Source organism: Peromyscus maniculatus, chromosome 4 (assembly GCF_049852395.1).
Source record: "Peromyscus maniculatus bairdii isolate BWxNUB_F1_BW_parent chromosome 4, HU_Pman_BW_mat_3.1, whole genome shotgun sequence".
Classification (NCBI taxonomy): Eukaryota; Metazoa; Chordata; class Mammalia; order Rodentia; family Cricetidae; genus Peromyscus; species Peromyscus maniculatus.
Genome location: NC_134855.1, coordinates 130,810,213 through 130,822,385, shown reverse-complemented (window position 1 = coordinate 130,822,385; position 12,173 = coordinate 130,810,213). Strand labels below are relative to the sequence as shown.

General features: G+C 44.0%; 1 protein-coding gene across 5 annotated transcripts in view; it reads right to left on the bottom strand.

Annotated features, from left to right (window-relative positions):
• Positions 1-2,123, bottom strand: part of Ttll9 (tubulin tyrosine ligase like 9) — a 58,164-nt gene extending 56,041 nt beyond the window's left edge. For 2 of the 5 annotated variants that reach the window (XR_006071571.2, XM_016003936.3), the window contains exon 1: positions 2,000-2,123. Coding sequence is in view for 3 of the 5 variants with exons in the window: in XM_016003936.3 (XP_015859422.2) it covers positions 2,000-2,122 (123 nt within the window). In the remaining 2 variants the exon portion in view is untranslated. The remainder of the gene's footprint in view (positions 1-1,999) is intronic. The other 3 variants (XR_001579368.3, XM_016003932.3, XM_006985475.4) reach the window with 2 other exon arrangements.
• Between the last annotated feature and the right edge of the window lie 10,050 nt (positions 2,124-12,173).

The following is a 12,173-nucleotide window of genomic DNA, read 5'->3' as shown; positions in this document are numbered from 1 at the left end:
GCCAGGGCAGGATCTTACTAAAGTTATTGTTGTGATCATGAAAAAAGAGCCCGCCCGAATCCCTGCTGTAGATGGGCCACACCTTTAGATTGACAGAGGGAGTGGGGCGGGGATCGCCAGGTGGAATCTTAAGCCTCTGGGCTTGAAACCAAAACCCCTTGGGAGTTCATGGTCTTCCCAGCTCTGGGGCCTCCTCCTCTGTCCCAGGCCTCTACAGTGCTTGCCAATAAACTTTTCTTTTGCTTTGCCCTGAGACTGCTCCCTGTCTTGTAATTCTTTAATTCACGGAGGAAATGACCCCATCTGCTAGCTGGTATTGGAATGATCCATGCAAGACAGTTATTGACAACCACTCTGACTAAGCCAACTGAAAGTTTTAAGTCCTTTTCATTAATAGCCAGACTAAGAATGGACTTGTGACTCTTGCTGCCCATGCTCTGGGGTACAGAGTTTTTAAAGCAAAAGCCACAAAGACATAATTTACATCACAGTTAGATTAGGGTCAAAGTAACCTTGAACATTCGTTCCTAGAAGAGCATAGTAATTATTTTAGACGTAACATGCCAATTATTTTTGACTTATATCATTTCTGGTTATTTTAGTTTACTTTAATTATTCTGATTAGTACAACTGAACCGTGCTCAAGGCCATGAGAATCTCAAATGACTACTGTGGGGGACGGGGGTAGAGGGCCTGAGAACTGTCTAAACAAACACAAAATGGAGTCCAAACAAGATGGTGTTGCCTTAATCATTTTAGTATCAAAAGAAAACAGGATTTATGGGAAGGGCTACTGCAGCAGACACTTGTTTTACTTTTGTTAATGACACTTTAATAGTGAGATGTCTCCCAACTTGTATGTTAATTCAGAAGTGAATCGTGACTTAACAGTGGTAGTGCAGGTGGAGGGCATAAATTTATTCAATCCACAAAGTTCAAAGAGGAAGCTTTATTGGATGTAGAAAATGAAAACGGGAGTCAGAATAGTGCCTCAGTTTCTCTAACTTGATCAACAGCAGTCACTCAATAGTGATAGCTGTATGCCGGCTCTGCTTGGCACTGGGGTACAGGGATACAGAGAACAAGTCCATCCTGGAGTCTAAAAGGAAAGATGGAGCCGGGCGGTGGTGGTGCACGCCTTTAATCCCAGAACTCGGGAGGCAGAGGAAGGCGGATCTCTGTGAGTTCGAGGCCAGCCTGGTCTCCAAAGCGAGTTCCAGGATAGGCACAAAGCTACACAGAGAAACCCTGTCTCGAAACTCCCCCCCCCCAAAAAGGAAAGACGGATGCTAAACAGACGTTAGGCAGAATAATGAAGTCTGGCAGGGGTAGTAAATTCACAGCACGCTGCTGGTAGACAGATTCGCTTTCTGTGCTGAGAGGGAAAGAATCAGAGGTGGGATCCGACATGTTGAAACACGAGAGAAGAAGCAGGTTGGGGCCAGAATGTTGGGTTCTAGAGAGACTCATTTCCTTTCTATATCTATCTAGCTATCTATCTATCTATTCATTCATTCATTCATTTTTGTTTGTTTGTTTGTTTGTTTTTAGTCTTAAAATCAGAGTTGGCCTGTCGGTTCCTAGAGCACACGAGCTTGTCTAATTTGAGGCTCAACTAGCATTGGGATTGGAACAGCCACTAATGGAGATTTGATGGGTGGATGGACGGACAGGCGGACGGACAGGCAAACGGGGCATGAAAGAATCTCTAAAGGTTTCTTTAAGTCAGGAAAGTGTCTAGGAGCCACAGAAATAGCTGGGTGCAGTTTGGATTCTAGACTCAGTAAATTTCCCGCCAGCATGCCAGTCTTGCGGAGCATGCGCCACAGTTCGTGTGGCGAACGGCATGTCGGGACTTGTAGTCCTTAGAGACATGAGTGTATTCTTCACACTCCCGCCCCCCTCTCTAATTACTGCCCCCAATCTTCCTGTTCTGAATCCCTCCGCGATTCCCTTTCTTACAAGGACATCAAAAGCATCGAATTGGTGTCACTCCTACCTTCTGTCGCGACATGACACGGGACCAAACCAAACCGCCACCGGTGCCGGCGAGAGCGAGTGTGTTTTGTTTCCATAGCAACGAAGGGAGGTGTCCGGATCCGCCACTCTGATTGGATGACATGTTAGGTCACGCCTCTAGTCTGCAGCTGCTCAGTCCGACCCCGGGCTCTTGGAAGAGATGCCCAACCTTTTGCTCTTGGGCCACTTCTCTGCCTAGGATACGCTTTGCTAGAGGCTGCCCGCCCGCCCGCCGCTGCACTTACTGTCCAGATGTCCAGCTACACTCCCCCTCCCAATCCAAAAGCAATGCATTTAAAAAATGATCACGTTTCAGAAAATTCGGTCCTTCTACTGAAGGAAGTTTCCTCACCAGGACACCTGATTATTTGGTCTCCTCAAAACATTGTCTTTTTTTTTTTTTTTTTTAAATTTGGGTTTGGATTTTTTTGTTGCTTGAAACAGGGTCTCACGTTACGAGGCTAGCCTCAAACTCACTTCATAACCAAAGACGACCTTGAACTCCGATACTCTGGCCACAGCCACACCTCTACATCTGGGCCCTCACTACCTCTAACTCTTAAGCACCCAGGCACAGTGGCATTTGCTTGGGAAGTACAAGCAGGAGGATTCGATGGCATCCTTGGTTAGAAGATGAGTTTAAAGTCAGCCGGTGTGACATAAAATCCTGCCTCAAAAGCAAAAGCAAACAAAAATAAGCTATTTATAATCTTACACAAATTCTGGTTTTTGTGTGTGGTACTAGGGATTGAGCCTAGGCCTTCTGTATAATAGACAAGCACTTTACAACTGAGATATATCCCACACAGAAAATAATATTTTTTTCTTTTAAAGACAGGGTCTCAATGTGCAATGCTGGCTGTCCTAGAATACACTATGTTGACCAAGCTGGCCAGAGGTCTGCCTGCCTCTGCCTCCACCTCCCAAGGACTGGGGTCAAAGGTGTAAGCCACTAGCCAGGCTATAATAATAATCAAGTACCAATTGCATGCCAGAGCTAGGCCCCATGCCTGCTCATCATGCTCTAGTGCCCACTTCACACCGTCCATCTCAAAGTGCTTCTCTGCCTGAGCACTTGGAACACACATTCCATCACCCCCCACCGTGGGCAGCCTTCCCAAGCTCACCCGGCTCAATCGGTGGCCTGTTCTTCCAATGCAGTCTCCAACCTGTTTCCAGTGGGTGGTTTGACCTTTAATTTTCATCCCCACATTCTGAAATCCGCCCTTACTGAGGGCACTTTCTCCTCCTCTGCCCTTACCTCAACTGGTACTTTATCTCAGGACTTCTCTAAGCGTCTATAACTCCATTCTGGCAAAATTCCTCTATATCCTCACTATCTCCTCCTGTAGGTATCTAGAAAGAAAGAAGAGGGGGGAAGAAGTTCTCTATTTTCCACTCTGCTCCCAGAGTGTAGCACAATGCTTGGCACTTGGCAGCTGGCCAACACTATCTAGTAACTAAATGAACTAGGAGAAAATAGTAATTAAACAGATAGTTACCAACTGTGAGACTAGAATACAAAGCCCCAGACTAAATATATGTCCAAAGTAATTGAGAACAAGTATTAAAATGTTCATATACACATGTTCACACTGAAGGATTCACAACAGCTCCCAAATGGAGACAACCTGAATGTCCATCAAGAGATAAATTAGTTACAGTAGGTACATATCATCGAATGTTACTCTGCCATAAATAGGCACACTGATGTTGATATGTAGATGAACCTAAAAAATATGCTAAGGGAAAGAAGACACACAGAAGGTCATAAAAAGTGTGTGGGGGGTGCCCAAACAACTCTCACAAAACATTAAGAAAAAGAGGGCCCCACCCTGGCTTCTGCAAAAGAAAAATGGGCAAAAGATAGCTTGTTAGATGCTTTTGTTGTTGGCTTAAGAAAGGAAAGGTTTGCTTTAGCTCAAAGTTTGAGGCACAGTGCAGCGTGCTGGGGAAGGGGTGCTAATGAGGCAACATGACTAATTGCAGCCACAGTCAAGAGTCAGAAAAGACTGATGCTGGTGCTCGGCTGATTTCCTTTGTTTTGTGTACAGCCCGGAACATTTTCTTCTTTCCATGCAGTCCGTGGAATGGTGCCACCTTTTCTTCGGATGAGTCTTCATACTTCAATTAACCCAATCTAGAAATCTCCTCATGGGTAACCCAGAGATGTGTCTCCCAAGTGGTTCTAGACCCTGTCAAGCAGACAATGTTACACATCACGGACAGGAACAGGGGATTTTCTGCAGAAGAAATTCAAATGAACAGGGGATGGGAGCACACATCTGTGATCCGAGTACTTGAGGAACAGAGACAAGAGGATTGTTGCAAGTTTGAGAACAGCCTGGCTATCTATTGAGTTCCAGGCCAGCTAGGGCTGCATGGTGAGAACTTGTCTGGAAAAGAGGGAGGGAGAGAGAGAGAGGAGAGGAGGAAAAGGGGGATGAAAGGATAAAAGAAGGAGGGGAGAAAAAAGACGAGAAACTAACAGCACACCATCTGAAGGGCATAAATAAAGACAATTATAAATTAGGGTTTTAAATCCATCAGTTGCACATGTGGGTCCAGAAGATTTTTTTTCCAGTCCTTAAGGATCCAGATACTGCGGCTGGAGCGACGATGACTCAGGAGCTGAGAGCATTCACTAATCTTGTAGAGGTTCCAGGTTTGGTTCCCAGCACCCACATGGCAGCTCACAGTCCCTTGTAACCTAATCCCAGGAGATCTAACCCCCTCTTCTGGACTTCAAGAGGACCTGCATTCACGTGTGCACATACCCCCATCACATATATGAATGATTAAAAATAAATAAGTTAAAAAATAATCCAGCTCTGCATGGCTCTGGTGGAGATGGTGGGGCAGGAGCAACAGGTTTAAATTGGGGTGTTGGTTCGGTTCTTCTGGACTTCACAAGGTAAATTTCATGAGCACCTTGTAAACAACACAGGCCATGCAATGCAGCTTCACACAGAGCTTGGAATTACAAAAACATTAGAGACCCATGCTTCGAAAATATCCCTGACAGTAGCAGCCTCAGTTCATCTCCAGATGACAAATTTCTTGAATGGCCTTGACCTTGGGTATGCCCAGGATCCAGGGAATGAAGCCATTAGGCTGCAGTGGTTCCTTCCTGGTTTTGGTTATCTTGGGAGCCAGGATAGAAACTCCTTTTATATCCCTGCTCAAACACTTAACAAAAAATCATCTTTGGCTGACTTGTGTACAATGCACAGTCTATGATTGTATTAATGCAGATATATATGTTGCCTTTAAAAGTTTATGTATTTTCAGATCAGGGGGACCAGACACTGATGGAAATGGATGGCTCAGGTGATCTAGCATCCAGAACAGCTTCAAGGCCGCTGACTGAGATGATCCAGCCTCACAAAACATTCCAGCCAAGACCTAACAATTATCCTGATTTTCTCAAGATTCCCTCAAAGATTACTAGCATCCCCAGACAACAGAAAGTAGTCTACATCATCCGCATTCCCAAAATATTGGTTATGGATGTTTGCTATCATTTAAGTGGGGTTGGCTACAAGTTATTGGTAATGGTCAGGAAAAAAGCTAAACAAAGGAGATTAGATTCAAGAATCTCTTTCTGAAAAGAAACAGGGGGATATAGAAATAATAGGACAAATAAAAGGGTAGATTATTGAATCTACTTTTAAACCAAAAAAAGCAACTACTAGTCTTAAATATTTTACATTATATTGATACAAATTTAAAGTTAATTTTGTTATACTGTATGCATGTTCCTACTCTTGTTTGGGTTGTTGTGCTTATGAAACTCATTTAAAATTGTAATATATAATTAAAAAGTACAGATTAATAGTCATCTATAATAGTCAAATTTATAGTCATGTTAGATATATTTTCAATGTCATAAACAGATATATTTAGATAGATAGATGGCCTCCAATACTTCAAATACCTACAGAATATGGCATTTAATATGTTTAATAACCTAAGGTTCATGACAGTGAGACATGTCTGCTCCTGGCAGCACCAATCTACTTCAGAGAAGATGATGGGCATCAAAAAAACTCTATATGGAGTTTTCTTTCTTTATGACAAAAGTTAACCATGTGGACAAAGAAACTGCTTTTGCCTCCATTGCTGACAGTTACTGTCTAAAGTGGACCAGCAGGATGCAAAAACAGGTAACTGACAAACTTTGCCAAGATATGGTAGGACAGTCCTTCAAAATTCCCTGCTTCTCAGAAATGTCTGTCATATACACTAGGCCTGTGGGCCAAAGTTGGATGCTCTAACATGATAGAAGAACCTAGGGTGACTGTGCAGGAAGCCAGCTGTCCCTGTCATTAGGTAACATTTCACCCTTCTGGGGTCTTTGATGAAGTTGAAGACTAGTTAGTCATAGTTAAAGTTTTCCTTAGTCGTGATAAAAGATAAATTAGGTACAAAACTTTAGAATCACAAAGATAAGATAGAGGCCGGGCGGTGGTGGCGCACGCCTTTAATCCCAGCACTCGGGAGGCAGAGCCAGGCGGATCTCTGTGAGTTCAAGGCCAGCCTGGGCTACCAAGTGAGTCCCAGGAAAGGCGCAAAGCTACACAGAGAAACCCTGTCTCGAAAAACCCAAAAAAAAAAAAAACAAAAAAAAAAAACAAAGATAAGATAGAGTATTTTCTCTAAATTTATCAAATACAAGTGGACTGGATGCTATAACTGTAATTCTTACTTAATAACTGTTTTTGTTGCATATAATCTTACTATGTTAAAGTTAAAACCTTATTTTTATTTAAAGGAAAAAGGGAGAAAGGCTGTGGAATATTCCTTTACAGTGTCTGACGATTCATCGCTCAGATTGGTTTAATAAAAAGCTGATTGGTCGGTAGGTGGGACAACCAAACTAGGAGAATGATAAGAGGAAGAAGGGCAGAGTCAGGGGGAAGCCAGCCAGCCACTGAGGAAGCAGGACATATAGAAAATAAGGTAACAAGCCATGAGCCACATGGCAAAGCATAGATAAGAAATATGGGTTAATTTAAATGTAAGAGTTAGCTAGTAACAAGCCTGAGCTATTCGCTGATCATTTATAATTCATATTAAGCTTCTGTGTTGGTTATTTGGGACTGGTGGCTGGGATTGGGGAAAAAATCCATCTATAGGATGGTTTCTCCTAAAGGCAATAGAGAGTTTCTGATTGCCACTTGTAATTCCCACAAACTTGGTGACTTAAAAATCTCATGAATGTGTTGTCTTAAGGTTCTGGGAAGAAGCCGGGAATGGGTCTCACTGGATGAATTAAGGTGTCCACATGGCTGAGTTCTTTCTGGGAGCTATAAAAAAAAAAAAAAGTAATTCTGTTGCCCTAAAATTTTCACTAGTGACTCTTGAAATCTCCTATTTGTGAGACAAGCAGCCTCTGCCCTGAGGAAATAAGTTGGTTAGTGATACGCCTGGGTCCCTCCCCACTCTTACTGAAGTAAAGATTCTCTCTCCCCCTTCAGCCAACTTCCACGCTCAGCGATACACTCCCAAAGACACTGGCTATCTCTCAAGTGTGTTTTGAATCTTTTCAAGGAAGCTTGCCGTCCTACAGGTAGCTGCTCTATTGATAGGAAAAAATAGCTCAGAAATACTGTTCCTTCACCACGGCTCCCCTCCGCCTTCAAAACCAGAGTCCAGTGTACCCTCTGCTTCTGTCCTTATATCCCTTTAACCCTATTGCCCTGCCTCCCCGTCACCCGTGAGAACACTCCACTGGTGATTTCACTGGACACGCCAGCATCATTCTGCCTCAAGCCCATTGATTAATGAGTTAATTAATGAGATTAATTAATTAATCTACCTCCAGCCTTACCCTGCCCCCTTCCTGTATAACACAAGTGCTCAGAGTCGACAGCAAGTAGCATGTACAAATCTTGGAGAGCCATCGTTTTGTTTACCACGGTGAGCCACGGATTGGTTTCCAGGGAGACGTGTTTTAGCAGAATTTTTGTAAAATAGTCACTTCATGATTCATTTAAGAAAGTTGAGCTTTTCAATAGCTCTCACTTGCAGAGCAAACAGTTTATAGTTATTAAATGTGTGATGTCTAATAACTTCCTTTTTTTCCCTCTCTCTCTCCTCAGGGTTTTTACCACGGCAGAGGTCTCTTGTACATGTGATTTGATGATTCCCTCTAAGCACCAAGCAGGGCACAAAGGGCTACTGGGGCTGCCCTTTTATAGATGAAATAACCAGAGAAAATTGGCTCTCCCACCTAGGGCTCTGATATGAGGCCTTGTCTCCGGGATCTTTTATTATCCTCCCAACCCCACAATGTGTATGTTTGAGACAAGATTTCATACAGTCTAGGCTAGCTCAAGTTTACAAGGTAGCCAAGGCTGGATTTGAACTCCTGACTCTCCTGAATCTATCTTCCCGATGCTGTAATTACAAGAGCACACCTCCACAGTCCACTTACCAGCATTTCTTTGCGATGTCAGGGGCTAGGCCTTCTGGGAGACTCAAGTCAACATCAGATATCTTTGGTGTAACTTTCACCTATAACTTGACATCCAATAACCACATGTTGAATTATTGATGTTTTCCCTTTTTGTGGCAGAGATAATGATTTTTCAAGTCAGGGAACCCAGGAGTCCCTTCCTTCCCTCTCCACCTCTGTCGGCACATCCTGTCAGCCATGCCCTTAGATCTTCACTCACAGTGAGTGCTTCCCCTTCGCAGCTTCTCTGTCTGCCCCATCCCAAGTGGTCTTCATCGCCCACCTGCACGGCTGAAGTGGCCTCCCTGGTGACTTCCCTAAGGGGAGGGGCAGTGGGGGACACAGTGAAGGACTTAAACCTTTAAACCGGCTGTCATGGGCCCTTGGTTAAAGTTTCCCTTTGGATTTCTGTCCCCCGGAGCAGAAAACAATGTTAAGCCTAATTGTGCCGGGAGGGTTCTTTGTGCAGGGGCCCTGACTGCTCTCTTCAGCCCATGTCATGCCCCTGCCTCAGCTCCCTGTGCTCCAGTTGTACCTGCTCTACCCACAGGCCACTCTCCCCAGCACAGGCCTCTAAGGTGCTGTCTTTCTGTCCTCCTCCACTCCTGCAGTGGCTGTACCAGGTCTAGCTCCAATGTCGCCTTTCGGAGAGGTTCCTCACAGTCAACTGTGACCTCCGTCCAGTAAGTGCATTACGTCTGTTTGCAGTTTTCCTTTCCCTTCTTGCCTAGATCTAGGACATGCGTTTTGTTGATACTAAGCACATAAGGCTGCCAGCATCTGCCATGCAGATTGCCTGAGTTGAGATGAGCCCAAAGGGGAAGCCACACAGCACATTTTGAAGACTTAACGCATCATCAATAATTTCTAAACACTGACCAAATGCTAAAATGATGGTATCTGGATATACTGAATTAAATCAAAACACTATCAACAATGAATGTGCATCCACGGTTTTCTACATGTACATATTTTGTACCTCCTGGGAGGGACTAGGCCAGGGCTGCTTAGATTTTTTTCCATTTGTGATCACTGCCCCTTTTTGGTTCGGGTTTCTTTGTTTCTGAGACAAAGTTTCTTGTAGCACAGGCTGGCCTCAGACTTGCTGTTCTGACCCTGCTAACCACTGCCTCGCAAGTGCTGGATTGCTGGAGGTTACGAGAATACTGGGGTTCAAACTCCAGGGTTCGTGCATGCTAGACAAACACTACCAGCCCTTTTCCCCTAAGAAATAACCTCTGGGCATATAAGTGTATAAAGTAGGCATACAAATCAAACATTTAATGATAATAAATCATAAAAGGATTTATTTTGAAATAATTTTAATCTACATATAATTTTATCATATATATGTATAAAGGCCTCTAACAAATATGCATTCTAATGAGATGATGTACTTGTTTAATTTCTGCATAAAGAACTAAATCTTGGCTGAATATTTGATACCATAGGACATTTTCCAGGATTGATATTTTAATTTTATAATCATCAATGCTGAGAATGTCACTTTGTATAAATATGTAGCACAAATGTCAGAAGTCGTTGAAAAGTCTGTCCTAATTCCAACCCAAAATTCATGTAATAATTTTTAGGAAACTGAATTCAGCAACTCGATCAGCATTTTAAAAAAAATTTCAACATAACATAATTGAAGATGTTTTTGTTTGACACATGCTGAGGAATGATGGCAGGAAAATATTGAGTCTTTTCCCCTGCCCTCATAATTAAAAGTAGTTTGTACAGTAAAAACACTAGAGTTCATAACATCCCAAAGTCTCAAATCTGGCCTGAGGTGTTCAGGTAGAGTTCATGGGTGGTGTGTGCCTCACAGCATACTCAGAGCAGAGTGTGCGTGCTGCAGATTCAAAAGCAAGGCTGCAGTGATGGGACGTGGTGGGACACAGGTGACTGCTGTCTGAAACACCCCGGACGCACTAGGTGCTTAATTTTGAATTTTCAGCCATTACCTATTTAGAAACCTTTTACTGTTGCCAAAATTTTTACAACCATCACACATTCAGTTTGGGCCAAACCCACAGCTTAGGAAACTGATGTCTAGACTGCTAGCTAAGGAAGTTAAGAACTGCCTTCATCTTAGCCCATGACTGTGTCTCTAGTACCTACCTCTCACTAAACATTTGTTGAATAATTTGGGTTTTGTGAAAACCGAGAAGGCTGAGCCAGACATCCCATATACACTGTTGTTGTTTGCTTTTGCTCTTTTGGGAGGCCTGTCATCCAGCTCCCAAAAAAATCACTCACGGAGGCTTATTCCTAATTATAAATGCCTTAGTTTGGCTTGTTTCTAGCCAGCTTTTCTTAAATTATCCCATCTACCTTTTGCCTCTGGGTTTTTATCTTTCTCCATTCCTGTTTACCTTTCTTTACTTCTTACTTCATGGCTGGCTGTGTGGCTGGGTGGCTGGCCCCTAGCCTCTTCCTCTCCTTGTTCTCTTGCTCTTTCTTCTTTTTCTCTCAGATTTCCCCTCCCATTTATTCTCTCTACCTGCCAGCCCCACCTATCCTTTCTCCTGCCTTGCTATTGGCCATTCAGCTCTTTATTAGACCAATCAGGTGTTTTAGACAAAGCAACACAGCTTCACTGAGTTAAACAAATGCAACATAAAAGAATGCAACACATTTTTGCATCATGAAACAAAAGTTCTACAGCCTAAACAAATGTGACACATCTCAATATTCTACAACACGCTGTGAACTCAAGGACGGGAGAAACCTAAAAGAATGGGTTTCTTTTTCTCCAATTATACTTGAAACAGACTCTCTGTAGCTGCCTGTGTGGGCACTCCCCTGGAGTCACTTAGAAGGGTAGGGATGATGGCCACAGGAACAAAGCAGGCTCGGCTGTTTCTGTTCAGTTCCCATAGCAAGCGCCTAGACTCATTTATTTTAACGTGCTTATGCAGACAGACAGTGTCACAGGGGGACTTTCTCAGATTATTCAACAAGTCAAGTGTGAGCACAGGCTTGAACTGTGGACATCTTGTTGCCGTGTTCTGAGCCAGGACACAGCTGACTGGAGCTTTTCTACACTTCCCTCTCTTCCACATTTACACCCCCTACCCCCTCACCCCCCACCCCACTCCCACCCCACCCCACCCCGGTTTCCTCACCCCTCTAATGGCAGTTATGTCTGGTCTTAGTAGAATTACCCACGCGGCACCATCTCCTGGGGGGCCAGAGAATGTGGAAGGGTGGATAGGGGAGAGGAAGGTTGAGAGACAAGTGGACTGATGGGTGAATGATGGATGGATGATGAGAGGGTGGATGGGAGGGGGAGAGAGAGAAGACGAGAGATGAGTGAATGGGTGGACTGACGCATAAATGGCTGGAAGGGAGGGCAGATAGATGATGGATGGATGAAAGATGAATGGATGGGTAAATGGATAGAACGGGTGAGTAGATGTGGATATTGGGAAGAGTGGGAGAGAGGAAGGATGGATGTTAGGATGACTGCATGGGCTGGGGGAGATAATGGAAGGAATTTTTTTTCCCTGATTTCTTGTCCCAAACAAAAACCGAAGAGCAGAGCCCTTAGCAATGAGTCCAGCCTCCGTACTAAAGAAACCCAGGCTGGAAAGCCGGCTGCTTTGCCCCCAGCCGCGGGCAGGTGCAGGCACAGCCGCAAACTGAGTGTCTGGCCCCCGTTGGGGGCTCCCCACCACATCCCCCCCCC